A 19,210-nucleotide genomic window follows, 5' to 3' on the forward strand; every position below is an offset into this window, starting at 1 on the left:
TATCTGATATTTCCAACAACAGTTAGACATTTGCAACAATGGAAATAGATAGGACTCCAGCTTCCCGCCTCAAGCTCAGCCCGGAATGTTTACAATTAAAGGGTCTATACACTATTTAACTTAAAGGTTTTATGCAGTTTCTAGATTGGTTGCCAAAAACCTGTTTCTGTTAAAGATCACTTTTAAATGTATCTGTCAAAAATCTCATGTGCCCAATGTCTAGAGTAAAGTACTTTGTGTCAAGAGCATGCAACAAACATGTCGTTCCCTTGTATTTTATTTATAAATTTGACATATATTTATTCTTAGAAACGATTAATACATGTAGCTGGTACTCTAGTGCAGTGGTTCTCAACCTGGGGACCCCCTGCAGGGGTCACTCTGGTTCTCTGAATGTGCACAGTCTAAAACGGATTGGGCGACTCACAGGCTAATTCTCAGCGTTAAGACAGAAACAACCGCCAGGTGCAGGTTTCAGTTAGTTTTAAATCAGCGGTTCCCAATCTGTGGGTCATGGACCAGAGGTGAGAGAATGGGACCATTTGCCATTTACTATTTTAAAAAGGGAAATAGACTAGTATTAGTCCTAAATACCAGTCTCACAGTGGTTTAGTGGTTAGTGGTTCTCACACAGGGGGCAGGGCCTGAATTGAGGTCTGTATGTTCTGCTTCTGCCCTGGAACAGTGGAACTGTTTTGACCATAAATGGATTCTCTCTTCGTCGAATAGCCATGGGACGCTACTGTAGGGCCCCTGTGTGGATTTTTGCTTAGGGCCCCAGAAGGGCCAGCACCGGCTCTGCCCATGAGGTACTTTCACATAACAAAAACAGCAGAGAGCTATTTATGTTTCAAATAAACCCATTTAATGATGCAGCCAAGGCGAAGTTCACCTGCACCCAAGAAGATATTTATACACCATTAACAAAAGTGACTTGAGTTTCCTGTTTATACTTCAATCCTATATTTACCTTAATGTTTGAGCGTATTCAACACAGAAAGTCCTGCCTAATAATAAAAAATAAAATAATACAATTGACAAAAAAAAAAAAAAAAAAAAATTCCACATTTTTGCATAGATATCTTATGAAATTATACAATGCCTTAATAAGATTTGTGGAGGTTATTGTTACACTAAGTTGATAATGCTGCACTTTCACCCTGAGGTCCTTCACCAGATCTAAACTATCCCTTGGCTTAACTCTGTGACGTGCACTTTTGTGTCTCCTGTGGCTGAATCTGTGCTTTCCCTGAAGCAGCGTAGGTGGGTTACTCGTACGTCAGGAGATAAGTGGTTCAGGAGGCTATTCTTAAGAAGCCGTCCCTTGTTTTGGCCGTACGCGACGTGAAGTGAACACATCATCAGCTGTCTGTCAGTGAAGGATCCAAGAGACTTTTGCATCACGCAGGTAAGTTTGTTCCTTTCTGAATATACTACACCATGTGAATTCTTTTATTGAAATGATTGACAACTGTTATTATCTATTAATGTAAACCAAACTAAGCCGAAACTATCCATTACATTGGCACTTAATGATATTGTGTAGGCATGAACACAATATCACTTGTCACAGCAGCTCTTAATGCACTGTAGGTTCAGATTATAAATGAAGTGTAATCAACACAATTCAACCCAACTTTATTGCACTTTAAAAACAACACTGTTGACAGCACACAAATAGACAAAAACAGGAAAGTTGACAACCTATACAAAGGCAATGACAAAACCATTACAGCAATGATGCACATGTTACACTATAAATTAATGGGCTGGATTAGGATCCTGGCAATAACACAAAATGACTGCATTCAAAAGTACTGGTTGTTTATAGAGCTTGAGGTGAATGAATGAAGAGAGACTCATTGCTTAAGTGATAAAGTGCATTCAATATTTAAGAGAGAAACACAAATGTCAATACATTACCAAAAACAAGAGGGCAGTCTGGGTGTGTCTTGTGTGAGTGTAATCATCTGTTGACATTGTTGGCAGAAGTTAAGTTTTTAGAGTTTATTCCATGTTGGAGAAATTGGAAAACAAAGCACAAAGCGTGTATTCCACTGAATAGGTTACGTTCACGTGATGCCACAACAAACAGCCCGCAGTGCAAAATTGAGGTGGAGCAGCTGTACATTTTATGGCGGTAACCATATGGTAACTGTCAAAATGCAGATTTCTAGTCTTCGTTTATTGATAAGTTCTCTTGATTTATTTATTTATTTATCAAGGACAATACAATCAACATAGTTACAATTCATGTTTGCAGATGATGCGATGCATGAAGAGCTTTTAGCTTGTGGTAATTCGCATCCCATGTCCCTGGTTGGGCCTTTCTACACAATTTACAATAAAACATGTGTACAACATTTGTATAAAACTTAGTCAATCACTCACGACCTGTGCCCATGCTGTCATGCAGTATGATATATGTGAAAATATCATAGCGTAATTAGGCCAATTCACATTAAACAAAAACGGTCTCAAAGTTCAAAGTCTCTTCCAGCACATTATTGTTTCCACATAAAGGCGTCCAAAAGTGGTGACAATTTTCTAAAACATGTGCCAGTAGAAAGGACTTTCAGCTATTAGAATAATGTGGCAGGTTTGTGAATCCAATCACTATCAAATAATGATCAGGGGAAACATTTGGACATTTTCATTTTGGAAAATTCTTTAAAAAGCCGTTTCTGTCCTATAGAGTTGTTTTGGCGCCTGCCAGAACAGAAATGTAATTCTATATCATGAACGTAACCTGTTCTTCCTTCCAGCTAGCAATGGGACAAAGCTCATAGAACTCAAAGTCAAGAGGTGACTTAGAGAAGAAAAAAGGTGACTTAAGCAAAAAATTTAATTAGCTTTAAAAAAAAATCATAAAGAAGCAACATTGCAGACAAACCGACATGCAGTATTTATAACTGTGGTAGGTCATGATTAAAGTGACCAACATAAATTACCTGGATTTGTCTTCATTTCTGACAGTAAGTAGCTTATGTACAGTACATATTTTTGTTCTATTCTCCAGCATTTGAAATCCATCCATCATATTTACCGTCCCCGCTGTGCACCTGCAGTATTATCCCTGGGCCACATCATTTGCTAACAGCACAATACAGTGACCTTATTGGACACCTGTGCTCCCAGCGCTTGTAAGGCAGGCGCCATCTGTCTGCGCCGCTACTATCCCTTTAGCCCTCCCCAGCAGACTTAACAGAAGGCCATTTACCTCATCACCAGTCTGTGTCCGCCGTATGGTTCACTTACGGTCACGCGTCATCATAGTGGCTTTTAATCGCAGCCATATGGTCCATACAGTGAGACGGGCCTGGCGTTTACATTTTTGGCTTTTCAGAGGATTTCACCAGTGGGTTGTGCTTTTTAGAGCGAGCTCTGTGTGGTCATCATTGCATTTCTTTGACTTCTCTTTCAGTTTTCACTCTCTGGTCATTATGAGTTTGTATAAAGCCCTGCACCAAGGGAGAATCTGAAGAATCTCAAAACAAAAATTCACACTCAGATTGTTCATTTTATTGAAATCTGATTTTGAGAAACATGATTCATGCAACAGAAGATGATCTGTTAAAATTTTTTGTAATAAAACAATGCGCTAACTTGGGCAACTATGAGGAGACTCGGCCTGACCACCACGCAGAGTGAATTTTGTCGATTAAAATATGAAAAGTAATTTTTTGTCAGACTAAAATTAAATTAAAAGTTGTTTGTGAGATTAAAAGTATGACTAAAATGTACAGATATTTTGGTCGACAAAATATGACAAAAAGAATGAAAAGAATGGACTAAAATCATAAAAACTTGCAGTGACAGTTTGAAAGAGCCTCATATCATTTAAAGTGCAGACATTTTGGGCAGAAAAGTTATTTTAGTTTAGTTTTTAAGCTACCGACAGGAAGTGACATAGAAGAAGGTAACATTCCAGCAGTTTGACTCGTCACTGCCCTGGCCGTCCCGGAGGCACGAGCCGTCCAGAAGTTCTATATATGGGCGTCCGGGACCCAGAAACACAATACTTATTGTTTTAAACATTATTTTTAATTTTAACGTTGGTTACCGTGATTTCAATTGATAGCTATGTGCCGAAATTGGGCAAAAACAAAATATCGACAAGAATACTTTTTTATTTTGCTAGCATTAGCATCGGCAGCAAACGCATTCAAGTGACTCTGTGAAATGCGAACATTTAAGGAGCTCACTATTAATGCACAGCAGAAGTCTCTCTTTCTGCTCCTTTTTCCCTTATTTGTCCTCTTGTGGTGCCTTGTGATATGTCTATGCTCGCAATGTGTGGAAAATGAATTTTGAACTAACAATTTCCCACAGGAGAAACGATGAATCAGTGAATATACACTCCTTTTTGTACTATTTGTTTCCAGGTGAGAGCAAACTGACCCTAAACATTAAAATGGAAAAAAATAATAATAATTTTAGTTTAAAAATAGCATTTATTTTTTATTATTAACAAAGCCTATGCTGTGCGTTCATGTTATATTTCTTATTTCCTCTACCTTACTCTAGCATCACTTTTAGGGCTTCGGTTTGGCCTACCTGATAGGCTCCTTAAGGGGGCTAGACGCAAGTTAGCCATTTTAAACTCACTACTGCCAACTCAGGTCTTACATGTAACTGCACCTTCTATATTAAGCTCGTGATTGACGCCACTTCGGACCCGAAGTAACACCGTTTTGAGTGACAGTGCAGGATTTTAGAGGCAGTTGTGGTGAACAGGTCAGGGCTCATTCTACACATTAGGAAATTATTGGAACATGTAGGGGGCGGAAAATACATAATTTTAACATTTTTAAACTCCGTATAGTCCCTTTAAATATTAATCTGCAATATCATCAAATGTTTGCATTTCACCCATTGAACTATTGTTCGTTCATGTGGCACAAGAAACATGAAGCAGAGGACCTTGATTCAATAGATTTAAGTTCGACTAAATTCACATGCAATTTTAGTCAACTCAAACTGAAATTGAAGAGAATTTACTTGACTAAATCTTATGACATTTTCGAATTAAGACTACGACTAAAACTTAATATATACTCTCAAAATTAACACTGCCTCAATGCAAACTTGCCTTTTTGATTTCGGGACTACACTGTGTAGACCCTCCTCCTGGTCTTGAGTCAGTATCTTAGCCTACTGCGTGTTGTAGGTTGATCAGGAAAAAACAGAAGACCCAGAAGCTTAGCCTACGAGAAGATCGCTACTCACCGAGACACAGCGAGAACTTACTGACACAAAACGTGAAAGTTACTCATCATACTTAGTGTACTTTGTCTGTGGTATGTACTTTTCAGTGTTATAGTAAATATGACTTGTCGTAAAGGCTCTTCTGGGGACAAACACTGCAAAAAAAATGTAAATTCCCATATTAAATGCAAATATGTCAAAAAACACACTTCTTTATTGCGTCTTTTCCCTGCAGTAAATGTCTCGAGTACTGAACGAAGACGTGTAGCCATGAATTGCTTATCCCGCAGTTGTAGTTGTGGCCTGTAATCCCTTCATGGTATGTTTCTAATTGCGTACCACGCTTATCCAATATAGATACAGGGAGATTTTCGAGAAAGGGAAAGCCTATTTACAGCGCTGTCTGTCGACCCTGTGGCCCGCACGCCCGCTCAGCACCTAAACATGTCCTCATCTGACTCTGTGGTCAAGTGTCAGTTCCCCCGTGGCCGAGTTCTCTGGTGACATTTGCGAAGTGAAGTCATGCGTGCAGCTGTCAGGATTAAAACACTCGCAGGTCTGATCAGCTCATCCTCCAACTGTCTTTGATCCAGTTAACATGTTGGCTAATTGTTCGCCCTGATGATTATTCTAGCCTTTAAGTTTGTTGACACACGTGCGGCCTATGTTGTTATATAGCTAATATTTATAGCAATACATACTTGATTTATAAACTTTATTTTTTTTCTTTTGCAGTGAGCTGAGCATGGAAGGAGTTCCTCTGAAAATGCCAGAATGTTCCTCTCAAGAAGAACTCATAGAAAATGTGCACATTGCTGTCCCAGATTACCTCACGATACTGCGAGAAACCGAGGTAAACACTGTGACTTAAAGGTTTCAGGCCTGTGAGGTGCAGAAATGTCACACATTTTTGCCATTATTATCATGCTATCTAATTTCAAAACATTATACAGTATTTTATTTAACCTTTATTTAACCAGGAAGTCCCTTGATACATGTCTTTTTCGAGGGAGACCTGACCTCTTAAGGCTGGGACGATACAATTTTGTCACAATCCAACATGTATCAGGACACTTGATACTACAAACGTTTATTAACCAAATGCATTCCATTTAGCATTTATTGAAGTGCTTTAATTGAAAAGTGCATTAACACAAAATGGAACAAAGTGCAGTGAAAGAGCAGGATAAAAAATGCCTCCAAACACAAGTAGACAGACAGACAGACAGACAGACAGACAGACAGACAGACAGACAGACTTCAAATGTATTGTTATTGTCATTACTTCATTTATTTATTTTTTGCATGAAAAATATATCTATATAGCAAAATTTGCATAAAGTATAACAATAGGCACAGTGTCCATGCAGCACTTGAGCCTTAATGATAATAATAATAATAATAATAATTATTATATAGCGCTTTTCCAGGCGCTCAATATCACTTACAATTTCATGCATTATTCATTCACGCTATACTTGGTGGTGGTAAGCTACTATTGTAGCCACAGCTGCCCAGGGGTAGACTGACGGAAGCGAGGCAACCAGTCTGCGCCATCGGCTCCTCCGACCACTCACTCATTCACTTACTCACTACATTCCTGGTGTTACCAAATGGTCTCCCATCCAAGTCCTTCCCTGCTTAGCTTCCGAGATCTGACGGGGTCGGGCAGAGCAAAGGCGGTTTGGCCTTTAAGGAGCTATACCTGTTTTTACTTCTAAAAATGGAATTACATATATTTTGTCTTCCTGTTGTATATTGTAAACTCAAACGTTTGTGGAGAAAACAGTGTGGATCAAATGAAAAATCATTTGTATCAAATTTATGAACTTTCAGGCAACAAAATGTGTCTATAAACTTGTCCCTGAAAAGAATTTCGATGCTACAGATTGATATTTCATTGTTTCATTGTACTTTCATTGTTTGCAATCAAAAAATCAGGTATAGGGCCTGTAAGATGGTTCCCATAGTGAGGGTTGTGTCAAAACAACATTTTTACATTTAACAGTGAATTTGATGTATCATGGATAAATAACAGTATATTTTGTGAAATGAAGCCAAATATCAATACAGTAATGAAACTATTCTAGATTATAATGTTTTGTACCTGAAATTATGATAAATGCTAATTACATTTTGCATCGGGGGTCCTGAGTTTCCTGGGGCATAAGAAGCGTTAAAATTCATTCAATTAAATATGCCAAAATGAAGCCCTATAAAGTCATTGAAAATAATTAAACTAGATTAAAACTGGCATTAGTTTCTTATGTCTGAATTGAAGTAACAAAAGATTTCACTAGGCTTCCTGTTTTGTCTCCCCAGTATGACTTCAGCCTGGAGAAGTGGGTGCTCATGGGCCTTCAGAACGGCTTCACCAAGCTCCCGCGCTCCTCCGCTCCCCCCTCCGCCTCCTGCTCCGGCCTGCAGCCCTCCTGCCCCCCGTACTGGATGATGTTCAGCAGTCCCCAGCAGAGCCGCCTCGCCAGCCGCCACAGCTCCGACTTCTGGGAGCCCAACCCGCGCCAGCGCTCCCACAGCCTCAACCCCTCCGTCCTGCGCGCCAAGTTCACCATCTCCGACTCGGAGGACGAATCCGAGTGCCCTTTAGTCGTCCTCACTGTTCCTCTGCCGGAGACAAAAGACTTGAATGTTGAGAAGCCGAGCGTGTCGAGTCAGCGTAGCCAGAGGAAAGCACAGAAAGCCTTTGTCCCGAACCTGCTCCATCCGCCCACTTGCCTTAGCAGCCTGCCACACCAGCGCCGCAAGAACCTCCGCCAGTGCTCGCTGTCAGTGCTGGAGACTTCAAAGCAGAACGCTATCAATAAGGAGCAGAGCACGTCTGCACAAAAAGGCCTCAGCAGAAGTGATTCCTTAGACGAGCTCTGCAACCAACAGTTCATAAAGGTAAAAGCACTCACCTATCACACTTACTGCATTTACTTTTATAGCATTAGAGCAGGGGAGTCCAGGCTGTCGGGGTTACGATGGTCGTTTTGGGCTAAATCACCAGGAAGGTCTGGATGTTTGAGAGCCACATTTGGTCTCCAGGCTATAGTTTGGATACCCATGTAGCACAACATTACCAAGTGTTGTTACATTACTGACTGGGGTGGAATTATTAAGTTCCTGAAGAGTCAGACAAAGGATTTGTGCAACTTTTACTACATTTTGAATAGAAATGAGAACAGTAAAATGGTTGTTTGTAATCTTGGGCCCTGAGTTTATTCATCAAAATTACATCCTGCAGCACTGCTATATTTATCAGGGTTTCTATGGGTGCCAGCGAGTCAAATTGAATGCGTAAATACCATACTTTCAATGCCACAAATGCAGAAAATCTTGGCCTATTTCATTGAGTATTTCAAAATTAGGTTCAAAACAGGTAGATTAGGGGACACTGTGAGATTCTATTTTTCACTCAAAAGTCCCAGTCAGAACTGCAGCTGAATTTGTTTTAGACCATAGTTTCTGCACTTTTGACAAATGTATGCAGTAAAAATTGTTGAGCAGGTTTCATGCTTTTGAAACATTTTATAGTTTACCCCAGTTTTGTTTACAGATTTGGTGGCTATTCAGTACCAAAATGAACAATTTAACCCTAGCACACTATTGCTCAAATTCATAACAACATCACTAACACAGGGTGATTTTTACCCATCAAAACATGACAAAACATGACACATTTGAGTCGTGTTCTTTTATATTAAACTCTGTCATGTCTAATAAAATGAAAGAAAAGCATCATAAGAGGACCATATAAAAATGCTTCAAAATTACTGGAAAATGAGGAATTTGGGAACAAAAAATTCCAAAAAGATGGAAACTTGGTTTTTGGTCCACCCATTCCTGGGATATGTGAGACTTCTCTGGTGAAGCTCAGTGTCCTTGACACACAAACAGCCACAGGAGAGAAAAACAAAATGTCATATTTTGAATGGGTATAAAGGACCGACTGAAATAACTATGTGTTACTCATTTGCTGTGAGGCCAGAGACACCAAACTCTGTGACAGGAGCAAAGCTGTAGTTGATAAATGTGGCAGCCCTAAATGTCACCCTTGAAAGGAGGAAAGATTGCCTGATTAAATACACTAAACCTACCCTACCTTCTATCACTATTGCCGGGTGAAAATCACCCAAACATGTGCCTGTAGGAAAAAGTGTTCATTTAACAAACTCCCCATACAGTGAAGTTGCTTAAGCATTTGTTCTCCTGAAATTAATTTAGACATTGAGACAATATATCTCTGATTTAGAAATGTTATACAATCCCCAAACCCAAATAGGCCTGTTTGTTTATAATCGAGGTGAAACAGCGTGGGAGTTTTAGTCGCGCTGCCCAGTTAGTCTCAGCTCTGACTGCAAGACTTTCTGCGTTTACAGGAAAACATCCTCATCAAACAAATTCATCTCCAAAATAAGTATGATAAACATAAACTATTTGTGTAACTGACATATTTGTGTGTCACATCCTTGAGGCCATGTTGCTTTATGCCATCTTCTTAACCCGTAATGTGAACAGATTGCTCTTCCTGTGATAGTGCTGTGTTGCATGTTTTCTCTTGCTTTATGGCCTTGGCCCTGCCATAATTCTTCACCGCACACGGGCTTACTTTATATTGAAGTATTGCTTCCTAGTGGATGATGTACTGTATACTGTGCAGTTTGTTGCCCTCTAATGGGCACCTTGGAGAACTGACAGTTTAGGTGCCAGGCTGATGATTGAGGATATATTCTACTTTACACAGCTCCCAACCTTTGCTGTTTTGTTCACCCCCTCGGGTTCTGTGTGTGTAAGGAGCTAGAGCTCAATATACCTGATATATATCTTACAAATGCTTATTTTAATAGGTGTATTTACTTTTAGGGTCATACATTTTACAAAAAAACAAACCAGTATTTTCTGTGTAAAATTAATTAAAAAAACTACATTAAATCCAGGGATTCTGCAGGGCATTAAAAAGCAAGCAGTTAAATGAATCGTGCCAAAATCAAGGCCTTAAATGCCATTAAAAAGCATTGAATTTGATTGAAACTGGCATTAAATCTAAATGTCATGAAAAATGATGACATGCTCAACAATTTTTACCGTGTAAATTCACTGAAAATCCCAAAGTTATTCATAATCGGCTGTTCATTTCGTTAAAGCCACACCGTGCAGCATTTTACCCATTACATATATTGAAATACAAGCTTTAATTTTATGACAAATATTTTCATCATTGAAAAAATACCTCATAAATGTACAAAGAAACATGTGCCTTTTCTGTGAGCGGCTCAACTCTCCCTCAGACATCACATTACTTTACCGAGAGTGGGTACGTCTCCAACTCCTCTCCATTGAGATGTGACTAAAGTCAGCAGAATTTCAGATTTAAACAGGTTATAGGTCCTCACCCAGATCAATTCTTTGATTACCTACTGTAGAAATAGCATTTTCTGTGTTAAGCTCGTCATTAGGAGCATGTTTTGTACTGATGGCAACAGCATAGTCCAAAATGTTACGCACTGTGCCTTTAAATTCTATATCCTCTGATGAAATGTTCCCAAATCTTATGAAATTAATTATGTGCTGATTTTTTCTGCATTTGTGGCATTGGAAGATAGTATTTGGACATTAAAAAGCATTAAATTTGACTTGCCTCTGCCTGTATAAACCCTGTCAATCACTCTTACCTCAAATCAAAGTTGGCCTGTTCCCTCCTAAATTCTTCTGCACCCTCTGGTTAGGAATATTATTGACCTTTTATTTAACCAGGATCGTCCCACTGAGATGAAGAATCTCCTGGCCCCAGAGGGGAACCAGGAAATACCCCTACTTGTAATGCATAGTTGTAGATTTGTTATAGGGTTACATGTTATATTGCTCATATATCTTCTAAAGTAAACAACAGCAAAGCACCACTTCAACCACGATTAATCCCGTCCGTAAATAGCGCCTCTTATTGTGGCACAATCAGAATTGATCGTATTGCCAGGAAGCCTATATATAATCCCCATTCTGTTTCCCAGGAGGGCGCTATGAATATAACCTAAAGCCTGGGGCATAAGCTTCTCCTGAGCCAGACTATAAATTTCCACACATAAGCCAGGAAAAGCCACCGATCACATTACTATTAAACGTCTCCCCTGCCAGTCAGTCGGCTAAATGTGGAATTAGCGCCACTCGATTTATTTTCAGATTGGCGTCGATTATTTACCTCAAACCCCCTTTTAGAAACCTTCAATGATTGCATCTGATGAATGAAAACACATTAGTTCCATAGATGTTTTGGTAGAGATCTGGATCCCAGTGGAGAGTATTACCAGTAAGGTACAGCTGAAATTGTCCAAATGTTTAGTGGGATCGGCGAGGCTAAAAATAGCGCGCGTAAAGTCTGGTGTCTCGATGCAGCCAGGTTATAAAAGGTTCAGAGGGATTAGCGGGTGAAAGTACGGTCTTTCAACACTGCTCTGGGCCTGCTCTGCTGAAGAGGGCTGTCAGGTGACATGACACGACAAAACTGTGCCTCAAGCAAGAGTCAGACAGACTGTGCATGTTCGCGATACTTGGTTCGAAGTGCATTATGCAACTTTTTTATGCAGAGAAAAACGTTATTTCTGTGTAACTGACCTTTATATGACCCAATGGCTGCAACGGTGGTTTTCATGGTGCCTTTACTTTCCATCACGGTGGCCTCTATAACTCTTCAGGCTCAATTGTTTGGTATGTTTTCTGGTGACAGCGTTCATCAGCAGTGAAAACCTACCAGGAACTCTAAAAACAAAGGCCACTATGATGGAAAATAAAGCTAAAATAAATGCTGCTGCTGGGTCACTGAAAGGTCAAACATGCACAAATAAAACCTTTTTGTTTTCACCTAAAAAGCCAATGGAAAATATAGTGCAGCAACAAGCTTTTAAAAGGCGGCTCTGTTGTGGTGTTCCTAACATTTATCAGTTTAACTGCGATAGTAGTAACATAGTATCACCCTGGCTTCCTGTGACTTTTAGAATCCAGTTTAAAATGTTATTGTTTGTTTTAAAATCTCTTCATGACTTGGCACCTTTGTACCTAAAAGACATGCTGAATTTGCACACTCCCAGCAGATCATTGAGGTCCTCGGACCAGTTGCTCTTAGTCTGCCCACGGTTCAAACGAAAAAACAGAGGAGATCGAGCCTTTGCTGTTGCTGGCCCTAAACTCTGGAACTCTCTGCCTCTGCCAATCAGAATGGCCTCTACTGTTGACAATTTCAAGTCGTTGTTGAAAACGCATCTCTTTGCACTGGCTTTTAATCCAAGTTGAGCTGGACATTTGATTATGCTGCATTTTATTTTATTTTTTTGTGTCTGTAATTTTGCACTGAATATGGAAAGCACTTTGGGGCAGTACCCTGTTTTTAAATGTGCAATATAAATAAACCTTGACCTTGACCCCACCCAATCTATCTATCTATCTATCTATCTATCTATCTATCTATCTATCTATCTATCTATCTATCTATCTATCTATCTATCTATCTATCTATCTATCTATCTATCTATCTATCTATCTATCTATCTATCTATGTCTATATCTAGGTAAGTCTCAGTAAAATACTGTCTTAACCTACAAATGAATAATCTTATAATATTATAAGATAAGATAATTGAAATTATTAAAAAATATATTTTTAATAATTTTAACAGACTGTTCTTGGGCTTTTTCAGCAAATACATATTGAAAATATATGAAAATTTGCCCGGAAAGACTCGCAACCCACTGAAAATGGTTCTGCGACCCTTTTTTATGTCCCAACACACTAATTGTGAACCACTATTTTAGCCCTGTTTTTTATATTATTGCTGCTTTATTGGCATTATTCTGTCTAATAGTTTGAAAAACATGAAAAACTGTCATATGCACTTAAAACGCATAGAAAAGACAATACTATTCCAAACGCCTTGTCCTTTTGTTATAAAGCTCCCTCTTTTATCTCATTAGAATGGGGAAACGCATGCAGAAGAGTGTTAAGCATTAGCGCCACATAATGGAGGCCAAATCCTCAATGTTGTCTCTTTCTTTACAGTTTGTACCCTCCTAATCCTAAGCCCCGCACACGTCCGCTCACTCCTGTTTCTTTCTTTGCAGGAGTCAATCAGTCCAAATTCCTGTACAAATCCCAGCGTGGCCTCTCGCCCCCTGGGTCTCCCCTCGGCTGCTTGCGATTCTTCAGTGGAGCTCCTTTCAGCGCTGAGCCGAGAAGAGAGAGAGCTGCTGGCTGCAATCACAGCCAGGGGGTACTCTCTGCGCACAGCCATCATCGCCCTGCAGAAGACTGGCCGGCAAGCGCCCGAGAAGGTCAGTGTGCGGATATAAGTCTTCACTAGGGCTGGGTACTCTTCATTTTGATACTTGGTTTTTGATACCGATACCTGAACGATACTTGGTTTTTAACAGCGATACCCGAACGATACTTGGTTTTTGATACCGATACCTGAACGATATTTGGTTTTCGATTCCGATACCTGAACGATACTTTGTTTTTGATTCCGATCCCCGAACGACACTTGGTTTATAACAGCGATTCCCGAACGATACTTGTTTTTTTTTTTATCCCGATACCTGAACGATACTTGGTTTTCGATACCGATACCTGAACGATACCAGAACCAGAGAACCAGTAATGTGTGGAAGATCTGCAAATGTACAATATCGACTTCATCTCCAATGTCAAGAAATGTATAAAAATTGGGGAATAATTTGGAAAATTGGTAGAAGTTGTAGCAAAAATAAGGGAAAATTGTGTTGAAAAAAAAATTGGAAAATAATGGGGCAAAGATAAAGGAAAAAGGGGAATACGGTGAGGAAAAATGGGGGGGAATAGGGAAAATATTAGTAATAAAAAATAAACGAAAAAATGGGAACACGAGAAAAAAATGGGGCAAACCTAATAAATTATGTATTTAAAAAAAAATAGAAAAATGGGGCAAACATTGGGCAAAAGAAATTGAAAAAATATGAACAAAATTTTGACAAAACAAAAATAAGGGGAAATAATGGAGACGGAAAAAAATAAAAAAAACAAGTCACTTACTTGTAATGCTGTCCCCGGACCAACAGGAAAAAAACATGGATCTTAACAACTTTCTTTTTTAGGCACCTACTTTCGATACTTAAAATGTTTCCGATACAGGTAGTACCTAAACCTTTTTTCCGATACCAAACCAGTCTGCACTGCTTTTTTCTTTAACTTTGACATCTTACACTATTAGATTAAACATTTCAATCTTATCAAATGTGACCTCCTGCAAACATAGAAACACATTATTGGGATTGACTGAATGAAAGTTGAGAGCCATAATGTTATATTCACACCCAAAAAAAATCATACCTGAAGTGGAGTTTTGTGTCATTTCCCTTCCCAGATCTTAAAACGCTTGCCCCCTTCCGGTATACGTCACAATGTTATACTTCTGCTTTTGCGCAACTGAGCATAGAAAGTAGCATATTTTTTGTTCACTGTTCATGATGCCAAATTGCCGAGCCGTATCAAAGGCTTAACATATTTCAAACCGATTAACACATACATCATTTTTTATTACCGAGTTTATTTCCCCCCCCCGCTTCCGTTTTCGTGATTGAAAGACTCGCTAATCTCCTCCTCGGTTCGACATTCGCCTATTGACTCCAATACATTTGCTCACTCGGTTTGACTTCTCGCCACTCGACGAGACGCGATGTGGCAGCTGGCAAATGACTTTAATAGGAGCCAATTAGCCGGGAAGGCGTAATTACCTAATGAGCCGAATATTGTGTCTTACATTTTGGCATTGCGCTCGGGGGCCCGGGTCACCGTCCTCTCACACGTATTGTGTTTCGCCCGCACTGACGTCACGGCATTTCTGTTTAATCTCGGAGAAACAAGAGCGACGAGGCCGGGCTTAGCCTCCGCTTAGCCCTTAATGCACTTTCAGATCAAGGTTTTTCACTGCCTGTTTGCCTGTCATTCCTCGTTTGCCGCGCCCGCGATGATAACTCAATATAGACGGAATTGTTGAAAGGGATTTAATTCATATTGACAGCTAATTGCAAAAGAGGCTCGAGCAGCTTGCAGACTTTACTACAAGGGGGGATTAGAGCGAAAGGCTAAGGTTATTAAGGGGTGGAATCTGACAGGCACAATCCAGTGGAGCAAACATCTACTCTATCTAATTAGAGATTGTTTTGAATGCATACTCACTCGGGTAAATAGCGCGGGATTACGAGGGAGGATCTAAGGTCACGGGGAAAGTGAGTTGCACTGACTGGATTGGTGAGGGTTTGTTGTTTCTCTTTGCAGATCTTGAGCTATCTGGTGGCGTGCGACCACCTGTGCCAGCTGGGTTACGACATGGTGCAGGTGGAGGAGGCGCTGGAGATGTTTCAGAATTGCGAGACCAAGGTAAAATGATGATACACAACGGCCGCCAACAGCATTGTCTATGTCCTTTCATTGGAAGAGAAATAAAATGAAGATTACACAAAAAAAATAGATGCAACAATTCATACATAACCTGTTAAAACTTTCACTTTTACATACCAGTACTGTGTAAAGTACTAGGTTTCCCTAATTCCAGACACACTACAGATTCTTTATTGCTTTTAGTTTCAATAACTCAGACCAGATTAACGTTCCTAGCTTCTATATTACGAGTTGCTGCTGTCAACATCCTATATTTTCAACAAAAAAATGGTAACTTCACTGCACTGTTATAGAAAGAAAATAAGATAAACACAGTATGGTACCAAAGAGGGAATTATAAGTAATTGTAATAACATGATATCTATGATAATAACTTAGAAAAAAGACTTTATTTCATGGCAATAACAGGATACACCATCATAATCAGAGGTGGAGTCGAGTAGGCCAAAATATTTACTCAAGTAAGAGTAACGTTAGTAGAAGTAAAAAGTAGTGACCAAATGAATAGATACTCAAGTAAGAGTACTTGGAGAAAATGTTACTTGAGTACTGCTGATTCATGTCTCAGTTGCGACATAAATTATGACAAACAAAACATGGGATAATGTGAAAATAGTAATATTTATAAGAGACACAAGTAAAAAGTACTATATGAAAAAAATAATAGTTACAGTTACTTCAAAAAGTTACTTAAGTACATGTAGTTGAGTAAATGTAATTGATTACTACCCGTCTCTGATCATTGCCTTGACCCATACACTGACGCAATATCTACCTCAGTAAAATGCGAAGAAGCATGACTAGTATTATCTTGGTAATAGTATGTACCGTAAGCAGAGCAAAAATACAGCAAAAATAAATAGATACATACTGAATATAATTTTCCCAAACTACTCCGACATTACCATCATCCAGTTTTTACTTTTAAAGCAGTACAAAGTAAGTCGTTTACCTTAATAAATCTTTGTTGTAGTTCCTCTGGGGTTAATACAGGTGTTAATGGGATGATTGGGGGGGGGGTGTTTCATCTCCCCCTGGTGTCTCTGGCCAGAAAACTACCCTTGCAACTTTGCCTGGACCGGGTCGGAGTCACCAATACACACTAATAGAATCATGAAGAAGAAGCTAAACAGGCTAACTGCGGGCTAGCGCCAATTCAACAGTATTTCCAGCCAAGTTTGAGTCGAAAAAATTACCTCCATTGTGTAGTTGGATGTACAATATCCCTCTCTCCCTTTGTCTTTTCTGTCAGCGTAGTATTTATTCTCACGGACAATTAATGAGTAAAAAATCACACAAACTACAACACCTGCAGTGGCGCTTATGGCCTCTAGGGGCAAGAGTTACTTAGTACTGCTTTAATGTGGTATAAAATGCAACAAAAAAAGCTTATTCCTTTATATCCTGAAGTATTTTGAAAAGACATGATGTAATATCCACAATCTTCTGATGCAACTTCAGACAAGTGATGGCTCCAACAGTAATAAGTTCCGTAACTAGTTCAGTTCCAACAATAAATCTACTAAATTGTACATTTACGTTGAAGTTTGCACTCAACGTGACAAAAACAAAAACACTTCTCTCCAAATGACTGGAAACGAGTAGCCTCAATTCAAAGTATCATATCCACTCTTGAACTCACCTCTCTGGCTCAGTGAACGCGATCCACAGCTGCTGAAACACTTTGGGCTCGCCGGACTGGAAAAAATCACAGTCATATTCGCATACTCTAATTATAACTCAAAATCATTGGCATTTTCGACCAGCATATCAAAGCAATGTCCAGGTTATTTGGGAGCCATCCTATTAGGCGTAGCTTCTTTAATCTTTTCCTCATGAGAGCAAATAACACTTTTATGTTGTCAAAAGGCTTAAAGTGATTAACTATGTCTTGATCTTCAGGCTGAGGAGTTCCTTCATCTCCTGAGTCAGTTCAATGAGATGGGCTTCCAGCAGAACGCCATCAAAGAAGTGCTGCTTGTGCATGAAAACCACCGTGAAAGAGCCCTGGAGGAGCTGATGATGCGTGTGGCATGACAGAGGAAGAGCTCGCAAAAATCGACTCATGCAAATAAGACGGAGGTGGCCTTTGCAATGGAAATATGGGGTGTAAAAAGTTTCTCATGTGGACATTTCTCTATATTGTTGCATAATGTTTTCTATCGTTATTGTTGATTTTGTTCAAAGTTAGTTATTAAAGTGATAGTCTGTAAGTTTAAATGTTTTACAAATTGTATAGATCGTGTATAACTGACCGCCTGGGTTTGAAATTTGAATTAACATAAATAATATTGAAATAAGAAGACTTTTTCTAAAGTCCCTGCCTTTGCTGATTTTAGCAACTGAGAATCCCCGGGATACCACTTTGACCAATGAGACAAGCTTTTCCTGTGAACTGGCCTGTCAGGTCCAATCAGGAGGGAGGGGGAGGGGCTTGATCGTTTACTTTTGAAAAAAACTAAGAATGGCTCTCTGTTTAAAGAGGAGAGGAATATTGTTGCTTACTTTTAAATGTCACTCTATCTCTCCTCACTTTGCAAACTTACAGACTATCACTTTAATCTAAAAATAAAGTCAAGTGGTGCTTAGAGAAGTGTTGTCTGTCAATTTAATGCTATGGTGACTTTAATAAAATTCATCCTAATCCTATATTGTGTTTCCCATGATCATTTATTTCTTTGGTTGCACTTCACTTTACAGTACAGTAATAACACACTAATACAGGGGTGTCCAAACTACGGCCCGCGGGCCATCTGCGGCCGCTGAAAATTAGGGCTGAACGATATGAACAAAATTTCATATCTCGATATTCATGCCAGATATTTCGATATCGATACGATATGATACAACTACGGATTTGGTGAAAACCAAGCATTTTTCAGAAAAATAAAAACATAATACAAAAGTGTGCAGTTTTATTGATGAAAATCTACATCGTTTATATCTTGCTTTTTCGGTTTTAATGTTTTGAATGTTCATATCTTGATATCAATACAATAAAGTTATATCGTTTCTTTTTCGATATTAATATGTTGAATGTTCATATCTCAATATTGATACGATAACGATATATCTTTCAGCCCTACTGCAAATATAGAAAATATATTTTTTTGCTTTTTTGCTTTAATTGAATATTTATTTATTTATTTTTTTACTTTAAAGCAGTACTAAGTAACTTATTTACCTTAATAAATCCTTTCCGTAGTCCCTGTGGGGGTAATACAAGTGTTTATGGGATGATTGGAGGGTCTTTCATCTCCCCCTGGTGTCTCTGGCCAGAAAACCATGTTTGCAACTTGACTGCCCCCGGGCCGAAGGAACCAATACACACTAATGTAATCACGAAGAAGAAGCTAACATGCTAACGGGCAAAGCTAACTGCGGGCTAACGTCACTTTAAACAGTATTTACAGCCAAGTTTGAGTGAAAAAAAATATTTCCATTGTATAATTGGTTGTACAGTAACCCTCTCCCCCTTCGCCTTTCCTGTCAGTGTAGTATTTACTCTCCAAGACAATTAATACATTTAAAAATTGTAACTTGCTACTACACCTGCAGTTGCACTTATGGCCTCTA

The 19,210-nt window shown here is 39.1% G+C and overlaps 1 protein-coding gene across 1 annotated transcript; it reads left to right on the forward strand.

Annotated features, from left to right (window-relative positions):
* The first annotated feature begins 7,541 nt into the window (after positions 1-7,541).
* On the forward strand, positions 7,542-17,836 carry ubap1lb (ubiquitin associated protein 1-like b). Its single transcript, XM_079554748.1, has 4 exons — positions 7,542-8,112; positions 13,321-13,530; positions 15,512-15,613; positions 17,537-17,836. Exons 1-4 carry the CDS (start codon positions 7,561-7,563, stop codon positions 17,669-17,671), a joined length of 999 nt encoding a protein of 332 aa, XP_079410874.1. The 5' UTR covers positions 7,542-7,560; the 3' UTR covers positions 17,672-17,836.
* Positions 17,837-19,210: the final 1,374 nt, after the last annotated feature.

Source organism: Gobius niger (assembly GCF_951799975.1).
Source record: "Gobius niger genome assembly, chromosome: 4".
In the NCBI taxonomy this organism is placed as follows: domain Eukaryota; kingdom Metazoa; phylum Chordata; class Actinopteri; order Gobiiformes; family Gobiidae; genus Gobius; species Gobius niger.

Excerpts from the sequence above, each read along its gene's own strand:
- ubap1lb (XM_079554748.1), top strand. The coding sequence starts at position 7,561 with ATGGGCCTTCAGAACGGCTTCACCAAGCTCCCGCGCTCCTCCGCTCCC. Across the intron at positions 8,113-13,320 it reads GCAACCAACAGTTCATAAAG|GAGTCAATCAGTCCAAATTC; the intron begins GTAAAAGCACTC and ends CTTTCTTTGCAG. Across the intron at positions 15,614-17,536 it reads TTCAGAATTGCGAGACCAAG|GCTGAGGAGTTCCTTCATCT; the intron begins GTAAAATGATGA and ends CTTGATCTTCAG.